A 21420-nucleotide genomic window follows, 5' to 3' on the forward strand; every position below is an offset into this window, starting at 1 on the left:
CACTGAGCATGGAGCCCTACGCAGGGCTTGATCTCCTGACCCATGAGATCATGACCTGAGCCAAAGCCAAGAGCCAGACACTCAACCAACTGATCCCCCAAGGTGCCCCCAAGGTGCTCATTTAACTTCTCAAAATACACAACACTGAGCTCTTGGATAAGACATTCAATAGAACTTGTACTTCTCTTATGGGCTTTAGGCTTTGTAGAGCACTATAATGGCCTACTTATGCAAGTTCATTCAATTAAATGAAACATGGCACATTTCAGTTATCAATCAAACATTGAGAATAATTACAATAGAGTCTAGCTCAATTTTTGACATGTGACTGCTGACAGCTTTTAAGCTCACCATTTCCTCTTCCCTTTCAAGTGCACGTGTGGGCAAGCAAATTAAGAAAGCCTGAGCATTCCCTCCTTTGGGGCTGGTACGAGGATCAAACAGTGTAAACCTTGGTTCATATGTGGGAACCTGCACCCCAGCCCTGCCCCCTCCCCTAAACACCATTAAACTCCAAGCCAGTTGCCCCTCCCTGCTCTCCCCAGGCATTTTGGGACCTCCTTGGGGCCCTGCCTTGCTCTTTTCAGAAGGCCTCATTATATGAATAATCTTTTCAGATGCTCATGGTGTATGTGTGGCATCATCAGTCTCAATGTCCAAACCAACTTTTGTGTGGAGGTCCATCATGTTTCTGTGAGATGACCACAACCTATATAATGGCCTGAACATAATAGAGTTTGTTTCTTGCTTGAATAACATTCCAATTGTGTATTTTTCATCAATGGTTGATTTTCTCCCATATGTTGACTCAGGGACCCAGATTCCTTCTATCTTGTGGCTCTGCTGTTCTCTAAGACCTTATCTTCATCTAATCATGGGAGGGAAAAAGATCATGGAGAAGGTAGTCCTGTTTCTTAAAAGTCTTGGCCCATAAAGATGTACTTTACTGCTGTTTGCATTCTATTAGTAACAACTAGTCACATCGTTACACCTGGATAATAGGGAGTGCTGGGGAATGTAGTTCTGTGTGTCTTAGTAATAAATCTTTACTATGAAGGGGATCCAGAGTTTTCATGGACAGCTAACCATTTTTGCCACAGGGACATCATCCATGTTTACGGATGTCTGAGAACCTGCATGGAATGTGGTTCTCTTTGGCATAAGAGAGAACGTGCACATGATAGCCTGGTCTTCTGACTATGGAACAACTATTTTTAGGATGAAGTTTTTGGGATCAGGTGTTCCAACTGTTTTGGTAGCTTAAACTCTGCTTTCCCTTGAGCACTCCCTTCTTGCTGCTTTTTCCTTCTTTTCTTCTTCTTCAACATTCATGAACAAAGGCCAAAGTAGCAGGGATGATGTGGTGGGGAGAAAGTGGCATTGATCAACCTTGTTTGGCCAGATTAACAGGGGTGTGGGTGAGGAAGGGAGGACCAATTCATTCTTCCCCCTCCCTATTGCAAGCCCTGAGCCAAGCTCTAGCAAGGCCTGTATGTCAAAGCTTTGATTGCTCTTCATGAGGTCTTGAGCTTCTCAGCTACTTCAATTCCAAGCAATTAATTTTGAAATTAATTTGGGGACAAATAATGCTTTCTGTTGAGAAAAGAACCCAAAGAAATATTTATTTCTATTCAACTCTTTCATATTGACTCACCTAGCACCCACGCTCCCTCTCTCTCTCTTATTTTTCTATTTTATTTCCTTAAAAAATAACTGTGATGGCCTAGAGACTTGGCGATAACACCCAGCGTATCCTTATGTTAGGGTGTTTTTTTTGGTTGTTGTTCAAATAATCACTTCCACTGTGTTCATGCTTATGTACTGAATTTTAACACTACTTCATGAATCAAAATATCAATAACAAGCTAATAAAATCATATAGAGCTGGGGTTGAATGAGGGGAATCAGTGAGCCACAGGTCTTTCATGCTCTCTCTTGGCATATAGATTTAACATCACAACTGATCTAAATCCATACAGTAGCTAAGTCCACTATGTGCTGTTTCATTAAAAAAAATCTTCAGACACATATTTCCAGGTATTTTTTTCACTTCCATACCCTTTGAATGATTGCAAATCAAATTTTCCCACTGATTCTGCCTTTTGTCCCAAATAAGTGATGGCTTCTGTCTCTTTCCTTCTCTGGTTTGAACAGTGTTCAAAATAAGCCAGCCATTTGCACTGAGTGTTTGCTGCTGTCAGGGAATTTCTGTAGAATGTGAACTGAGCTATGGCAACTTCATACGGGTGATTGGATACGGGCTCCTCCAGAGCTGTGTGCATTGCACAGACCATCATGGGGCTTTTTTTGGTTCTTCCCCAAATAGCTGCTGTTCTTGTTTGGGGATTTGAAATGTTCATATATTTTCAAGTAAGAGAAGGAATAAAAAAAAATTCTTGGCAATCTAGGATTTGGTGAATGAACCTTCCTGACATGGGATGCGTGACTTTGGGTAAAACTTTAAACCTCCCTGAGCTTTGATTTATTTATTTGTAAAATGAGGAGATTGAAGCCTTGTGAATTTTCAGGTCCCTTATGTGTATGAAATTCCCTGTTCTCTGTTTGAGACCTTTAAATGCTTGACTCAAAAGGTCTTTCATAGCTTCTTTTTCCTTTTCCTCCAAGCAGGGAATCCAAGAGAGGGATGGTGTTCTTTTACACTCCGTGATGAAAAAGTGAATAAATCACATTCCCCCATGCTTAACATGTCCAATGCTGAACGCACCGTGTTGTCCCCAAAGTGCCTTCTTCTCTGGCATTCCCCATCTTGGGCAACAGCACCACATCTACCCAGTTTCCCAGTCTAGAAATTTCCCAATCGTCAGCACTCCTCCCTGTCACCTCCTTTCTGTCCCCTGACCTTGCCCTTTGCAGAAATTCTTAGTGGAAAAATACTTGTATCTAATCAGTCAGCTTGGGCTCCCATCCCAGCTTCACCCCTTGCTACTAGCTGTGTGATTTGGCCTAGGCTGGACGGGAGAGCTTGGCTTCTAGAAAGTAGGACAGGCTGAGATCCATGTAGGGTTGTGGCATGACAACTTGCTAGCCCTTTGACCTTTCTGAGCCATAGTATCTTTTCTGAAAAATGCTCATAATAATAGTACCCAGCTTTCAGGGATTTGATGTATGCAAAATGTTTAGACCAACGCCTTGATGCATGCTAGATGTCCAATAAATGTTAATAAATAGTAGTTATTGTTACTATTACAACAGGAAGCTCACTAGCAGCCTCAGCCTATGTGTGCAGTGTGGCCTAGAATTAAACACTGGTGCCAAACCCCATTTCTTGGTTGGGCCAGGTGTTCACTCTGGATGCTTTTGTCACCATGAAGCTTTAGCTTACCTCTACCACCTTCCACGGATTGCTATGGTTCTGGTGAATTAATAGGCTTGATTCTTCTACCTTAAAACTCCTCTTGCTTGGCTGAGTAGTGATCAGTAGAGAGTGGATGAATTCCTTTGACCTAGTGCCACCTCCCACTGACTTGGAGAATCACCCGCCATGCCATGTGCATAGGTTCAGCACCCCTGAGCTGTTAAAGACTGCATCTCCTGAACTTTGACAATAACATCTTGCAATAGTTCTACTAGTTGGGCTTTGCTGTTGAAGGTTCATTTTCCTCAGACCCTCTTCTGCCTGGCCTTGGCTTCTTCCCCAATTCCCTCTCAATGTTGCTGAGTGTGGCAGTTGTTTTTTTCCAAATATGGCTGCCACCAAAGCTCCCATGCCACAGGCTCTTCTACACTGGGAGCTGCCATTCCTCTATTAGGAAGTGGAGAGGAATTCCCTTCTTGAATGTGTGTTGGCCTTGCTGACTTACCTAATAATTAATATTGTGATTCTTATTAATTCATATTATTTATTGTTATTTGGCTGTCTCTCATCACTCAGGGTTATAGCCTAGGCTTTCTTACATAGTGGTGGAGCATTCGAAGAGAGCAAAGGCGAAAGCTGCAAGGCTTCTTGAAGTCTAGGCTCTGGAATGCACAGTGTCACTTCCACCATATTTATTATTGGTCAAATTTCCCTATGTCTCTGTCCATCTCTCCATCTATAATATGTATTCAGGTTAATAATTAATAGAATGTGGCAGAAATGGCATCGTGTGACTTCTGAGCTAGGACAGAAAGGGCCATGCAGCTTCTACCTTGATGTCCTGGAGTTGTAACCATGAATTACTCCTTCTCAGGGCACTCTCTCTTGAACCCAGTCGCCATGATGTGAGCAATGCAAGCCATGTGGAAAGGCCACATGCAGGTGCTCCAGTTAACAGTCTCAGCTCAGCCTGCCCTTCAGCTGTCCCAGACCAGGCACCAGCCATGTAAGCAATTACAGATGGAGAGAAGCCGCAAGAGCCCATTGAGATGTAAGCTCTAGAACTCAGTGTCCCTTCCACTATATTCCATTGGTTAAAGCAAGAGGCGAGTCAGTCCAGATTAAGGGAGTCGAGGAGATAGACTCCACCTTTTAACGGGAGGAGCTGCACAATCTTGTGGCTGTATTTATGGCAGCCTATCTTTCCCTCAAGGTCAAGTTCATGTGCAAGCATTCTCTATTCTAGTCATTAATTCATCCTTTCATTCGGCCATCCATTCCTTCACTTAACAAAAAAACTATTATCATGTACTTTGTGTAAGCCGGCAGCTGGGCACTTAGCAGAATACGGAGGCAAACTCACTATGGCCTCACCACCTTCTGTCTCTACTTCTTGATCCTCCTTATCTTATTATGTTGTCATCGTTGACACATTTAATTTTCTGAGTAGACTGTGAGGTCCTGGAGGCGAGAAGTGGTGTCTCATCTCACTTTTTGTGTGCGTGAGTGACAAAGTGTTATTTTAGAGCTAATAATATTTTTGTCTTTGTTTTGTATTGTTCCTGAAGGGTGGGAGCATGTCTTTCTGTGGAGGAAGACTGCTGTTTTATTTAGGGCAAAGGGCTCATCACTTTGATGATGTAAAGCTTTTCACATTTCATAGAAAAGTGAAGGGCAAAGCAAAAGTACAAGCCTGAACATACAAGCCTGGAGACCTCTCCATTCGTGCTTGTCGTGCCAGGAGGGGATGTAAAACCCCTGAGTTAAGCCTTGGAGGGAGACTAGACAGGTTTCTCCACAGGAAAACAGTGACCAGGGCTCTTTATCCTTTGGATGTCACAATCTCATTCCTTTGGTGAAATGCTGTTCAATACAGTGAGCCAACAATTGGACTTGGTAGGAACTGTTAATTTCATATCCTGGGAAAACATGGAGGAATGATTTTATTAGTTCTGTAGTTTAACACAACCAACCAGGCAGGTACTCAGTTTGAGTCAAATGGGTTTGTTTATTTAATATAAATGAGAAGAAGCAAATTCCTCTTCCGTTCAAGGATATAAGAACTAAGATTTTTGTGTAGCATCTTGTCAGTTAGTTGGATTTTTCTTTTTATGCCATTTGTTCCTGCTTATAAAAAGTGCATACCCACTTTGCCAAACTCACAAATGTATGTCCACACAGGTAGATCTAGGTACTCCTTTCCACATGCACACGTAACCTGGATCAAATAGTTGGAAGGGTTATAGCTTTTTCTTTTTCACAAAATTGGGATTCTAGTGTACATATATTTTCACTTAACATTATCACAAGTACTTTCCCATCTCATTAAATGTTCTTTGAGGAAAGAATTTCCAGTAATGGATGGTAATGTAGCATAATTTATTTAAACATTTTCCCACTGTTGAGTAGTTTTTAGCTACTGTAAATAATGTTCCAAAGTATTTTCATGTACATAAATTTTTGTGTTTATCACCATTTCCTTGGGATATGTTTCCTAATGGCTAATTAGCGGGTCAAAGAGCATGAATGTGTACATGCTTCTTGCTCTGTATCACCACATTGCCCTTTAGAAAGGTTGTAAAAACGTACAACTTCTCAAATAGCGTAGGAGAGTCCATGCCTATGCACTTTCTTTTCCTGTATGGGTAATTTCATTCAAGATCACTTTGCTAAACTGACAGCGAAAAAAGCATGCTGTTGTTTCTTATTTGTCCATTTATTTATTCATTTATTTTTAAAAGATGTATTTACTTGAGGGTTGAGGGGCAGAGGGAGAGGGAGAATTTCTCAAGCAGACTCCCCACTGAGTGCAGAGCCCAATGCAGGGCTCCTTCTCATCTGAAATCATGAGATCATGAGCTGAAATCAAGAGTTGGACCCTTAACCGACTGAGCCACCCAGGCGTCCCTATTTGCCCTTTTAGATCCTTACAACCAGAAGAGGCACAGTGTATCTGTTTCCTTGGATTCTGAGAGTTCGTGTCACCATCTCTTGAGCTATAATTCAACTCTTTTTCATTGAAAGTCAAGTCCAGGTACCAGATACTTCCACAGCAACCTCTCTGAGCTCCCCAAGGGGAATTTACTCACACAAAGTCAACAGTGTCCAATTCACTGACTATTTTGCAGGCCTGACAGAGGAAAGAGTCAACATTGTACAACTTACTGCAAATGACTCCCATTTTCTTGGGATGCTGTGTTTACCTTCGTGTTCTGGTCTTCTTCTCACTGTTTCCCCAGTGTCCAAGGTCTTCTTTTAGTTCTTCCTACATGTAGCCCTCGATCTCACCAGGTTCTCCCCAGTCCTTCTTAGCCAATTAGTGACCCTAATATGTTAACTGGCCTTGCTCTTTGAGGTCCTCGGGCCACACCCCCAAGGGACCTATCAACATATTTTCCCATTAGGAGGGAATGCGACTTTTGTGTATCAGCTGCTAAGGGAACATTTTCTCCATATTGCTTCAGAGGCATTATGCACAGTTTTTGGTAAAATTAAAAATGATGTATTTCCTAGGTCAGGTTTCCAATTTCTTCTTGGGGTGTGGGGTACTCTTAGGATCAGCATTTATAAGGGTGTAAAAGAAGCAGGATTGGGCAGAGGGAGCAGTTGAGCTGTAATGTAATTGCAACAGAGGCCTCAGGAGGTCCAGTGGGGAGCTCTGAAACTGACCTGGTTCTTCAGAGTTGCCCCAAATTGAGGCAAGGGGGATAAACCTTTGTACCCCACACCCACGGACCAGCCCTTGGATGTGGCCACCCTCAAGAGAGTGGGAATAGCTTTGGGCAATTCCTACCTACTAAGATCAGGTCCTGGAGAAAGACTCAGCCAGGAATCTTTTTTTTTTTTTAATAAATTAATTTTTATTGGTGTTCAATTTACCAACATACAGAATAACACCCAGTGCTCATCCCGTCAAGTGTCCCCCTCAGTGCCCGTCACCCATTCACCCCCACCCCCCGCCCTCCTCCCCCTCCACCACCCCTAGTTCATTTCCCAGAGTTAGGAGTCTTTATGTTCTGTCTCCCTTTCTGATATTTCCCACACATTTCTTCTCCCTTCCCTTATATTCCCTTTCACTATTATTTATATTCCCCAAATGAATGAGAACATACACTGTTTGTCCTTCTCCGATTGACTTACTTCACTCAGCATAATACCCTCCAGTTCCATCCATGTTGAAGCAAATGATGGGTATTTGTCGTTTCTAATGGCTGAGGAATATTCCATTGTATACATAAACCACATCTTCTTTATCCATTCATCTTTCGATGGGCACCATTTTTTTTTGACAGGAAGCAGGATTTATTGGTGGGCATGAATAGGGTTCGGGTGGTGCAAGGTTCTCATGAGTGGAGAGCCCTCCATTTGTCCAAGGGGCCACGATTAGGGATGTACTTGACCCCACAGCCATCTGGGATGAGCCGCTTTTCGGCCACCATATCTTCAAATTCGTCCGCATTAAACTTAGTAAAGCCCCACTTCTTGGAGATGTGGATCTTCTGGCGGCCAGGGAACTTGAACTTGGCCCTGCGTAGGGCCTCAATCACATGCTCCTTGTTCTGCAGCTTGGTACGGATGGACATGATGACTTGGCCAATGTGGACATGGCTGCTAGAAACCGAGTTTGGCTACTGTGGACATGGCTGCTAGAAACATCGGGGTGCAGGTGTCCCGGCGTTTCATTGCATCTGAATCTTTGGGGTAAATCCCCAACAGTGCAATTGCTGGGTCGTAGGGCAGGTCTATTTTTAACTCTTTGAGTAACCTCCACACAGTTTTCCAGAGTGGCTGCACCAGTTCACATTCCCACCAACAGTGTAAGAGGGTTCCCTTTTCTCCGCATCCTCTCCAACATTTGGTGTTTCCTGCCTTGTTAATTTTCCCCATTCTCACTGGTGTGAGGTGGTATCTCATTGTGGTTTTGATTTGTATTTCCCTGATGGCAAGTGATGCAGAGCATTTTCTCATGTGCATGTTGGCCATGTCTATGTCTTCCTCTGTGAGATTTCTCTTCATGTCTTTTGCCCATTTCATGATTGGATTGTTTGTTTCTTTGCTGTTGAGTTTAATAAGTTCTTTATAGATTTTGGAAACTAGCCCTTTATCTGATATGTTATTTGCAAATATCTTCTCGCATTCTGTAGGTTGTCTTTGAGTTTTGTTGACTGTATCCTTTGCTGTGCAAAAGCTTCTTATCTTGATGAAGTCCCAATAGTTCATTTTTTCAGCCAGGAATCTTTAGCAACCAATACTCTAGGAATGAGGGAATAAGTGCCTTGGCTCCAAAGGGGGATTTGGGTGATTTTCCTGGAGACTATTATTTTTGGGATATACCTACACTGGAAAGTTTTTTTACTCTAAAGTATGCTTAAGAACTAGGCTGGAGGTGTGTGTGAGGTGGAGAAGCAGAGTGATATCTTCAGAATTGGCCGGAGATATACGCCGGAACATTGGTTCTGGCCATTTCCTCTGCATAGTCTTAGGCACATCGCTTCCACACTCTGAGCTTTTGTTTCTTCATCTGTAAAATAGTGTAAATAACACCTTTCCCCTTAAGGGGGTACATAAGACAGTTAGTTAATTAAATAACTAATTTTGTCCATTGAGACATAAGAGAGTTTAAATATGATAACTAATGTCAGATAGTTAGCATAGTGCCTTGTGGCCCTTTGTAGATGCTCGATATGTGTCACCTTCCTTTTTCTTCCTCGTTCCGTATTCTTCAGCCTTTGTTTCAAGAAGTTTTTCCCTTTTCACAGTGTGGAACCTGTGTACCCTTACTATTGGTGAATAGTCCTTTGAGCACTTAGAAGCCTGGGTTGTAAAATTGGAAGCTTAGACCATTTGGTCTTTAACTTTAGCTCCAACGTTTTAAAGTTGTGTTCTAACGTTTGGTGGTGATTCAACGCTTCAGAACACACCACACCATTAATTCTTATCTCATTAGTATTCTTACTCTCATCACCTTGGTTTTAATGAGCTACATTGGCTATCCCAGTGCTCTGTGTATTCAGATGTTTCTGGTAATTAGAAGAATTACATGGAAGAAGTCTTTGGGGACAGTTGCAGGACCAACGGCACCAAATGATATTCCTTTGTTGCCAGCTTCTTGTGAAGGAAGCACTGATCCTGTATCTTTAAAAAGAGAATTCCTGCTGCATGAAGAACAGAGTGAGAATAATTAAGTATTTTATACACATTTGTTCTCTCTTCCTAACTAACTGATGAGCTTTTAGTTGACAGGAATGGTATCTCCTATTTTTTACAGGACCAAGTTCCTATTGATTGATAAGGCCTAAAACCCCCATGACCAATCATCACCACTGGATAGCATAGACATACCCACATACACACACCTACACACACACACACACACACACACACACACACACACACACTTTGATCACTCAACGTCATAGCAGCTGAGTCAATAAACTGCTGCTGTTTGTACTAATTGATCCTTAAAGATGGTCTGGGAATTTCTTTGTATATTGTGGACTTCCAAATTACCTGTGTTAGCTCAGGCTGCCGTAGTAAGATACCACAGACAGGGGTTTTTAAACAACAGCAATTTATTTTCTTACATTTCTGGAGACTAGGAGTCCAAGATCAGGGTTTTGGCAGGGCTGTTTTCCAGTGAGGGCCTCCCTTCCTACCTTACAGATGGCCTTTTTTCTGTGTACATGCTCAGCATGTGCACGTGTGCACAAGAGATCTCTATTATCTCTGCCTCTTCTTATAAGCATGTAGTCTGATTGGATTAGGGCCCCATCTTTATGACCTCAGTTAGTCTTAATTACCTCCTTTATAGGCCCTATTTCAAATACAGGCATTCAGGGCCTAGGGCTTCAACACATGCATTTTGCCAGCATTGGAAGGAGGGACAATTCAATCCATAATAATCTAATGCCTAAATTTGATCTTGGCTCTTCTATAACTACCCAAGTCTCAGATAGTCAGTTAGGCTAGTCACTGACTCTGTAATTTATCAGCTCTGTAAGAGTTAACTCTATATAACTATGCATGCACAGAGTAAGGTTGACTTGTTCTTGACCTTGTGAGGTCTGCACACTCAGGACCTGTTACATTTGGTTATTCTTGGTTTGAGATTTCTTTTTAATGGTTACTTGTGGGGCATTTAAATCTTCATCTTTTTGTTACTATTTTCTGTTCAAATGTCCTTTTGTATTTTGAACTTTTTTTCCTGAGCGCTGATTTGCTATGTTATGACTGGTTTTCAGAGATGAAGCTCTTCTGTTTCATTTAGGTTGAAAAGTTGCTGTTTGAAGCTGTTTTAGGTGAATTTTTCCTCCTCTTTCAGAATAAATAAGTTTTGTTTATTTATTTTCAAGGGAACTGTTTCTCAGAAAAATGATTCCCTATAGGTTTCTGATGGTTTTAATACATCTATAAACAAGGCCATTTCTTCAAAACTGCCATGTTACTTAAGAGAATGCTTTTATTTGTCTCCCTTCAAACCTTTATTTGAAAATAATTGATTTTTGGGATGCCTGGGTGGCTCAGCGGTTGAGTGTCTGCCTTTGGTCCTGAGATCGAGTCCTAGATGGGACTACCCGTAGGGAGCCTGCTTCTCCCTCTGCCTATGTCTCTGCCTTTCTCTCTTTGTCTCTCATGAATAAATAAAGAAAATCTTAAAAAAAAAAGAGAGAGAGAGAATAATTGATTTTTGTTTTACCTATTCAAATCTTGCTTTAAGCTGTGTTTACCCCTTTCCAAGTGCCTTGGAAGATTTGGCAGTAGATGGCCATAGCTGGCTGAAACCACTTGTTTTGAGCTTCATCTGGTGTTTTCCATTTCTGTTTGCATGGGGCTGGGCAGCAGAGCAAGGAAAGAAAGATGTCTGTGGTTGCTTTCCCAGCACAGGACCCTTTTGCAAGCCAGTTGCTTCCAAACTGAACAAATGATTCTTAAAAGACTCCATGTCCATCATGAGTTCAATGGTGTCACTGATTGCCTGCTATCTGGAGCAGAATGGAGCTTTCTAATCCACAGCTGCTAAAAGTATGGCCCATTCTGTGTGGTGGGCGAACTACTCACTGCTGGTCCGTGATACGTTAAAAATTTAGAGTAAGCATTTAAAAATGTTCATAGCAATTTGACATTGCAAACATTTCCAAGTGCGTATTCACTGAACTCCTTTTCTTGAGCAGGCTACAGATCTCCACTATTCAGTAGGATAGCCACTAGCTGCAAGTGGCTAATTAGCACTTGAAGTGTGGCTAGTCTGAACTGAGATGTCTGTAAATTTAAACTACACAGAGGACTTCAAAGGCTCATTATGATAAAAAGACTATAAAATATCTCATTAATAATGATTTTACATGTTGCAATGATAATATTTTACATATACCGGATTAAATAAACCACGTTATATAATTAAGATTGCTTGTTTCTTTTTTACTTTTTGTTCCTTTCTTTTTTTAAAAATAAATTTATTTTTTATTGGTGTTCAATTTGCCAACATACAGAATAACACCCAGTGCTCATCCCGTCAAGTGCCCCCCTCAGTGCCTGTCACCCATTCACCCGCACCCCCCCTCCTCCCACCACCCCTAGTTCGTTTCCCAGAGTTAGGAGTCTTTATGTTCTGTCTCCCTTTCAGATATTTCCTACACATTTCTTCTCCCTTCCCTTATATTCCCTTTCACTATTATTTATGCTCCCCAAATGAATGAGACCATATAATGTTTGTCCTTCTCTGATTGACTTACTTCACTCAGCATAATACCCTCCAGTTCCATCCACGTTGAAGCAAATGGTGGGTATTTGTCATTTCTAATGGCTGAGTAATATTCCATTGTGTACATAAACCACATCTTCTTTATCCATTCATCTTTCGATGGACACCGAGGCTCCTTCCACAGTTTGGCTATTGTGGACATTGCTGCCATAAACATTGGGGTGCAGGTGTCCCGACATTTCATTGCATCTGTATCTTTGGGGTAAATCCCCAACAGTGCAATTGCTGGGTCCTTGGGCAGGTCTATTTTTAACTCTTTGAGTAACCTCCACACAGTTTTCCAGAGTGGCTGCACCAGTTCACATTCCTACCAACAGTGCAAGAGGGTTCTCTTTTCTCCGCATCCTCTCCAATATTTGTGGTTTCCTGCCTTGTTAATTTTCCCCATTCTCACTGGTGTGAGGTGGTATCTCATTGTGGTTTTGATTTGTATTTCCCTGATGGCAAGGGATGCGGAGCATTTTCTCATGTGCATGTTGGCCATGTCTATGTCTTCCTCTGTGAGATTTCTCTTCATGTCTTTTGCCCATTTCATGATTGGATTGTTTGTTTCTTTGCTGTTGAGTTTAATAAGTTCTTTATAGATCTTGGAAACTAGCCCTTTATCTGATACGTCATTTACCAATATCTTCTCGCATTCTGTAGGTTGTCTTTGAGTTTTGTTGACTGTATCCTTTGCTGTGCAAAAGCTTCTTATCCTGATGAAGTCCCAATAGTTCATTTTTGTTTTGTTTCTTTTGCCTTTGTATCTTGCAAGAAGTTACTGTGGCCGAGTTCAAAAAGGGTGTTGCCTGTGTTCTCCTCTAGGATTTTGATGGAATCTTGTCTCACATTTAGATCTTTCATCCATTTTGAGTTTATCTTTGTGTATGGTGCAAGAGAGTGGTCTAGTTTCATTCTTCTGCATGTGGATGTCCAATTTTCCCAGCACCATTTATTGAAGAGACTGTCTTTCTTCCAATGGATAGTCTTTCCACCTTTATTGAATATTAGTTGACCATAAAGTTCAGGGTCCACTTCTGGATTCTCTATTCTGTTCCATTGATCTATGTGTCTGTTTTTGTGCCAGTACCACACTGTCTTGAGGACCACAGCTTTGTAGTACAACCTGAAATCTGGCATTGTGATGCCCCCAGCTATGGTTTTCTTTTTTAAAATTCCCCTGGCTATTCGGGGTCTTTTCTGATTCCACACAAATCTTAAAATAATTTGTTCTAACTCTCTGAAGAAAGTCCATGGTATTTTGATAGGGATTGCATTAAACGTGTAAATTGCCCTGGGTAGCATTGACATTTTCACAATATTAATTCTTCCAATCCATGAGCATGGAATATTTTTCCATCTCTTTGTGTCTTCCTCAATTTCTTTCAGAAGTGTTCTATAGTTTTTAGGGTATAGATCCTTTACCTCTTTGGTTAGGTTTATTCCTAGGTATCTTATGCTTTTGGGTGCAATTGTAAATGGGATTGACTCCTTAATTTCTCTTTCTTCAGTCTCATTGTTAGTGTATAGAAATGCCACTGATTTCTGGGCATTGATTTTGTATCCTGCCCCGCTGCCAAATTGCTGTGTGAGTTCTAGCAATCTTGGGGTGGAGGCTTTTGGCTTTTCTATGTAGAGTATCATGTCATCGGCGAAGAGGGAGAGTTTGACTTCTTCTTTGCCAATTTGAATGCCTTTAATGTCTTTTTGTTGTCTGATTGCTGAGGCTAGGACTTCCAGTACTATGTTGAATAGCAGTGGTGAGAGTGGACATCCGTGTCTTGTTCCTGATCTTAGGGGAAAGGCTCCCAGTGCTTCCCCATTGAGAATGATATTTGCTGTGGGCTTTTCATAGATGGTTTTTAAGATGTTGAGGAATGTTCCCTCTATCCCTACACTCTGAAGAGTTCTGATCAGGAATGGATGCTGTATTTTGTCAAATGCTTTCTCTGCATCTATTGAGAGGATCATATGGTTCTTGGTTTTTCTCTTGCTGATATGATGAATCACATTGATTGTTTCACGAGTGTTGAACCAGCCTTGTGTCCCGGGGATAAATCCTACTTGGTCATGGTGAATAATTTTCTTAATGTATTGTTCCTTTCCTTTTACTTTTAACTAGACTTTACGTTTTGGAGCAGTTTTAGGTTCATAGCAAAATCAAGCAAAAGTACAGAAAGTTCTCACACACACCCTGCTCCCACACATGCACAGCCTCCCCCAGTGTCACCATCCCCCACCAGAGTGATACATTTGTTATAACTGAAGAAACCTACATTGATACCTTATTATCACCCAAAGTCTATAGTTTACACTAGAACTAGGGTTCACTCTTGCTGTTATATATTACATGAGTTTGAACAAGTGGGTACATCCACTATTATAGTATACAGAATAGTTTCACTGTCCTAAAAATCCTCTGTGCTTCACCTACTCATTCTTCCCACTCCCTGACCCCTGGCAACTCCTGATTTTTTTACTGTCTCCATAGTTTTGCCTTTTCCAGAATGTCATATAGTTGAGTTCACACAATATGTAGCCTTTTCAGATTGTTTTTTTTTCATTTAGTAATATGCTTTTAAAATTCTTTCATGTCTTTTTATGGCTTGATAGCTCATTTCTTTTTAGTGTTGAATCATATTTCATTGTCTGGAGGGACCACTGGTTATTTATCCACTTACCTACTGAACGCATCTTGGTTGCCTCCCAGTTTAGGCAGTTATAAATAAGCTGCTACAAACATCTATGTCTGGGTTTTTGTGTGGACATAAGCTTTCATATCTTTTGGGTAAATATCCAGAAGTATAATTCCTGGCCTGTATGGCAAGAGTATGTTTAGTTTTGCAAAAACCCACCAAACTGTCTTCTAAAGTGACTTTACCATTTTGTAATCCTACCAACAATCGGTGAGAGTTCCTCTTGCTCCACATCCTCATCAGCACGTGGTATTTTTAGGGTTCTGGATTTAGGCCATTTTATTAGGTGTGCAGTGATAACTCATTATTTTAATTTGCATTTCCCTTGTGACGTATGTTGTGGAGCTTGTTTTCATATTGCTTATTTGCCACTTGTGTATCTTCCTTGGTGAGTTGTCGGTTCAGGTCTTTAGCACATTTTTTCAACCAGGTTTTTTGTTTTAGAGTTCTTGATATATTTTGGATAACAATCCTTTATAAATATTTTCTCTCAGTCTGTGGCTTGTCTTCTCATTCTCTTGACAGTATCTTTCACAAAGTAGAAGATATGCAATTTTAATGAAGTCAAGCTTATCAATGATTTCTTCCATGGATTATACATTTGGTGCCGATGACCATGGTCCTCTAGGTTTTCTCCTATGTTATCTTCTAGGAGTTTTAGAGTTCTGCATTTTATATTGAGGTCTATGATATATTTTGAGTTAATTTTTGTGAAAGATGTAAGGCCTATATCTAGTTTATTTTTCTATTTTTTTGCATGTGTATGTCCAGTTGTTCCAGCACCATAGATTGAAAAGACTGTCTTTTCTCCATAGTACTGTCTTTGCTCCTTTGTCAAAGATCAGTTGACAATATTTGTGTGGGACTATTTCTGGGCTCTCTATTCTGGTCCATTGATCCATTTGTCTATTTTATTGCCAATGCCATACTTGTTTTGATTACTATAGTTCTATAGTAAGTCTTGAAGTCAGGTAATGTCAGTCTTCCAAGTTTGGTCTTCTCCTTTGATATTGTGTTGGCTATTCTGGGTCTTTTGCCTCTCCATATAAACTTAGGAGTCAATTTGTTGACATCCACAAAGAAACTTGATGGGCTTTTCATTGGGATAACATCAAATCAATAGATCAAATTGGGAAGACCTACATCCTGATAATAGTGAGTTTTTCTCTTTCACTATTTTAATGTGGCTACTAGAAAACTTAAAATAACATATGGAGCCCTTATTATATTTTTATTGAGCTGTGTGGGTATAGACCACTTTGGGTGTTATTTACAAATAGTTTGAGGAGTACTGCTTTCTGCACCTTTGTGCAATGACATTGTCTTGTGAAGTACAGTAAAGACTGGGTGCTTCAGGCAGTTATTTTCAAAGATTTTTTTTGTTTTTGTTTTTTTTAATAAATTAATTTTTTATTGGTGTTCAATTTACCAACATACAGAATAACACCCAGTGCTCATCCCGTCAAGTGTCCCCCTCAGTGCCCGTCACCCACTCACCCCCACCTCCCGCCCTCCTCTCCTTCCACCACCCCTAGTTCGTTTCCCAGAGTTAGGAGTCTTTATGCTCTGTCTCCCTTTCTGATATTTCCCACACATTTCTTCTCCCTTCCCTTATATTCCCTTTCACTATTATTTATATTCCCCAAATGAATGAGAACATACACTTTTTGTCCTTCTCCGATTGACTTACTTCACTCAGCATAATACCTTCCAGTTCTATCTGCGTTGAAGCAAATGGTGGGTATTTGTCGTTTCTAATGGTTGAGTAATATTCCATTGTATACATAAACCACATCTTTTTTTATTTATTAATTTGAGAGAGAGAGAGAGAGAGAGAGAGAGAGAGAGAGAGAGAGAGAATGAACGGGTGGAGGTGCAGAGGGAGAGGGAAAGAGAGAATATCAAGCTCAGCTTGAGAGCTCTGTGCTGAGCATGGAGCCCACTGCGGGGCTTGATCTGAGGACCCTGAGATCATGACCTGACCCAAAATCAAGAGTTGGACGCTTAACCAACTGAGCCACCTAGGCACCCTTCAGGTAGTTTTTAATGTTCCTGAATATTCTTTACTTTAAATGCATTCTAGGGTCACTGGCCCCTACTCAGGTTCTGACCGTAAGTCACATATCATACCAGAATTATCACATTCCACTGAAGTCTCATTTATGGATATTAGATAATATTGTGTGTGTGTGTGTGTGTGTGTGTTTTATCAAAACCATTTCTCTCTCCAGCTTCCAGTAAGCCACTCACTCCTTGCAAAGGACACCTCTCCTTCGTGGATATTATTTCCTGAGCTCGACTTGTGTGACAAGTTCATCATTACCTCTGAGTTCACTGTACTGATGAGCAAATACACTCCCTTCTCTCAAACTGAGTTCCAGTGTTATTTCATCTGTGAAATTGCCCTACCCTCTGCCCCAAGATAGAGCCTTTCTTATATGATTTCCCATAGTACCTTCTCCTTGTCCTACATCTGAACACTTACCTGATTGCATTGTAAATGTTACCCAGTAGGCCTTTCTCACTTGATGTCTCCAGAACTCAGAGAGTTTGCTTTATTAATCTTTGTAATGATAGTATTTAGGCAATTCAATGTGTAATATAACTCTTTGAAATATTCTCCAGGTTAGAGCTGCAATGGGTTTTTAAAATTTTAATTCCAGTATAGTTAATATACAGTGTTATATTAGTTTCAGGTAGACAATATAGTGATTCAACAATTCTATACATTACTCAGTGTTCACTTATTAAGATAAGTGTACTCTTAATTCTCTTCACCTATTTGCCCATCCCCCACTACCTCCCCTCTGGTAGCCATCAGTTTGTTCTCTGTAGTTAAGAGTCTGTTTTTTGGTTTGTCTCTTTTTTTTCTTTGTTCATTTGTTTTGTTTCTTCAATTCCATATATGAGTGAAATCATATGGTATTTGTCTTTCTCCGACTGACTTATTTCACTTAGCATTATACCCTTTAGATTTCATTCTTTTTTTGGCTGAATAATATTCCTACACACACACACACACACACACACACACACACACACACTTTTTTATCCATTAACCTATTGATGGACACTTGAGCTGCTTTCATAAATTGACTATTGTAAATAATGCTGCTGTAAACACAGGGGTGCATCTATCCTTTTGAATTAATATTTTCATGTTTTTTGGGTAGATGCCCAGTAGCACAATTACTGGATTGTAGGGTAGTTCTACAACATTTAACTTTTTGAGGAACATCCATACTGTTTTCCACAGTGGCTGCACCAGTTTGCATTCCCACCAACAGTGCATGAGGGTTCCTCTCTCTCCAGGTCCTCATCAACACTTGTTTTTGTGTTCTTAATTTTAGCCATTAAGACAGGTATGAGGTGATACCTCATTGTAGTTTTGATTTGCATTTCCCTGATGATGTGTGATGTTGAGCACCTTTTCATGTGTCTGTTGTCCATGTGTATGTCTTCTTTGAGAAATGTCTGATCATGTCTTCTTAAGCTGCAATGAGTTTTTAAAAGCCAGCAACATATTTTGAATGGTCATTGTCAATCATTATATTAACAAATATTTTTTGGTTACTTCCTTTGCAAAGAGATATTCTGAATACATACATCTGGATACAGTCCTTCTTCTCTAAAGAAGCTTTGCCAGTGAATGTTTTCTGTCACTAAACCCCTGAGTTCCTTTTTGATGTGTAGGGATGTCCCCACCTTATGAGTCTTGGTGGTAGGAAGGGTCTACTTCCCAGTAGAAAAACTTAAGAAACTTGATTTATACTTTCTCAGCTTCCCTTGCAGCTAGTCATGGGCATGTGACTGGGATTCAATGATTCAGACATACTCCTTCCACACTGGACCAGAGAGTATTCACTCAAAGAGGCTGGCACTGGCGGGAGCCCTTGGCTTCCCAGAGAGCTGCATGGGTGGTGCAGCGGCAATGTCTGGCACTCGGGGGTGGTAGCCACGATTCAGAGTGGAGCAATTTAAGGTATTGTTTTGAACCATATTCTCCAACCCTCTGGGCATTTATGTGGGTTACCGATATGCTTTTGATAAATTCCTTTTCCATTTAAGTCAGTTAGGGTTGGTTTCTGTTGCTGACAACTAAATATACGACTGATTCAGGACAATAAGAATTAAACACATGAAAAGTGAAGTAAGCATTCAACACCTTGTATAGAAAATGTTACAAAAGCAACAGATCCATAGCAAAACGACCCATGTTCTGCTATTTTTGTAGACGTCATGGCCTCAGCAGGTTGCTGCAATAATCTGAGAGGCTTCAATGAGGAGGTGGCCTTATTGAAGGTTTGGAGGGTGGGCCATGCACACAGACTCGCTGCTATGGGAAACTTGAAAGGAATGAAAGACAGGCTTCCAGTCATGAAGCAGATTCTGACCTAAAAGATTTACAGAAAGTATCAAAATAGAAAAGGCCAGAACAGAAGTGCCTGGTTGGTTCAGTTGGTTAAGCCCCTGACTCTTGATTTTGGCTAAGGTCATGATGTCGGGGTTGTAGGATTGAGTCCAGCATTGGCTCCATGCTCAGCATGGAGTCTGCTTGTCCCTCTACCTCTGCTTTTCACTCCACTCTCTCTCTTTCTGCCTTTCAAATATTAATAAAAAATTAAAAAAAAAGAATAGATCACCACATAACTGAAAGGAGACTTTCTGGATTTAGCAAATAAAAACAAAGATGCCTGGTTAAATTCAAATTTCAGATAATGCACACTTCTTTAATATGAGTCAATTCCAAGTATATATGTATTTTTACAATTTTTAGAATTGTATAAATTAAAATTATAAATTTTATAATTTTAGAGTATTTTTAGCATATATATATATATATATATATATATATATATATATATACTTGTTTGATCTGACTATCTTACCTGAAAGAGCATGGAAAAGCTGACCAGAAGGGCCTGGAATTACCCAGTGAAGGTTTCCAAGAGTAGCAAGCTTTGAGCTCAGCTTTAAAGGAAGATTATAGTTAACAATACTGCATTGCATATTTGAAGGTTGCTAAGAGAGTAGATCTTAAAAGTTCTGATGATAAGAAAAAGAAAATTTGTATGTGTGGCTATGGGTGTTAACTAGCTCATTATGATGATCATTTCACAAACAAATATGAAACCATTAACATTGTACACTTGAAACTCATACAATGTATGATACTTATACTTCAATTTAAAAGGAAGAGACATATTAACAAGAGAGAGAGAGAAAGAGAGAGAGAGAGAGAGAGAGAGAGAACAACAACAAAATAATAAAGGAGGTTGGGATATGGGGGAAAAGATGATAAAAGAAATAAAGAAGGAAACTAATTAATTAGACTTCTACTATTTCCTAGATCTTCTTTTAGGCACTTTAATGTATAGTTAACTCATTCTAATCTCAGAACAATACCATGAAAATAGCCAGGATATGGAAATGATCTAAGTCTCTGTTGATGAATGAATGAATAAAGAGAATGTGAGGTACACAACCACACACACAATACAACGGAATATTATTTAGTCTTAACAAGGAAGGAAATTTTGCCATTTGTGACAGTAAGAATGGACCTGAAGGCCATGATGCTAAGTGAAATAAGCCAGACACTGAAAGACAAATACTGCATCATCCCACATACATGTGGAATTTCAAAAAGTCGAACTCATAGAAATGGAGTAGATTGTTAGTTACCAGGGACTGGGGGTGGGGAAATGGGAAGATGTTGATCAAAAGGTAAAAACTTTCAGTTATAAGTTCTAGGGATCTAATGTACAACATGGTGACTCCAGGTACTTGTACTGTGTCATATACTTGAACCTTGCTCAGAAAGTAGATCTTAAGTGTTTTCACTACACATACAAAGGGCAATTATGAGAGGTTATGGATATGTTAATCAGCTTCACTGTGACAAGCACTACACAATGTATACATATATCAAAACGTCACATTGTACATCTTAAACATACGGAACTTTGGTCAATTATACCTCAATAAAGCTGGAAAAACCCCAATATTGTGAAAGAGGTATAACTAATCTCTCGCTTTTAAAATATACAAATCAGGAAAATAAGACTCAGAAATAACTTCTCTAACATTACACAACTAGTGCAGGGAAGGGCCCAGATTTATATTTGGGGAGGGGGCTTCCTCAAAGCCCACAGTTGTCAGTAGGAGAGAGTGCTGTGTTAAGGATGACAACCAGCTTTTCTGCCATGCAGTGAGAGTTAGTCTTACGTGTTGGGTACACAGGAAGGTTAGCTCTGCAAACCAAAACGTGTTTGGATTTGATTCGGTGTGCCAGAATAGGCTAATTGTTTTGGATGTTATATGTAGAGTTTGGTATCAGATAGATAAATGAGAAGAATAGAGAGGCAGAGAAATGGATCAGAAGGGTTTTGTTTTTTTATCCCCCCAGTGATTTCCATTTGAGTTGAAGTCGGGGGCAAGAATTTGGAAAGAGTAGGGGAGGAACACGCATAACTGGAAAATATTAGTCCTGATAATGGGAAGCCTAAAAAGATAGAAGTTGAATTGAGAGAGCAATGAATTCATTTTTAGATACTTTATTTGTAGGATGCCGTGGGACAGATATACTAAAATAACTAGCAACGTGGGCCCAGAGAAAGTCTGGGAGGCATCTGTTATTAGGTGGAGATTAAAGATATGTGAGA

General features: G+C 40.2%; 1 protein-coding gene across 1 annotated transcript; it reads right to left on the reverse strand.

Annotated features, from left to right (window-relative positions):
• Positions 1–7600: 7600 nt before the first annotated feature.
• On the reverse strand, positions 7601–7914 carry LOC129518694 (60S ribosomal protein L10-like). The gene has a single exon (XM_055338887.1). The coding sequence runs from the start codon at positions 7897–7899 to the stop codon at positions 7660–7662; it is 240 nt and encodes a 79-aa protein (XP_055194862.1). The 5' UTR covers positions 7900–7914; the 3' UTR covers positions 7601–7659.
• Positions 7915–21420: the final 13506 nt, after the last annotated feature.

Source organism: Nyctereutes procyonoides, unplaced genomic scaffold, assembly GCF_905146905.1.
Source record: "Nyctereutes procyonoides isolate TBG_1078 unplaced genomic scaffold, NYPRO_anot_genome, whole genome shotgun sequence".
NCBI lineage: Eukaryota > Metazoa > Chordata > Mammalia > Carnivora > Canidae > Nyctereutes > Nyctereutes procyonoides.

Excerpts from the sequence above, each read along its gene's own strand:
- LOC129518694 (XM_055338887.1), bottom strand. The coding sequence starts at position 7,899 with ATGTCCATCCGTACCAAGCTGCAGAACAAGGAGCATGTGATTGAGGCC.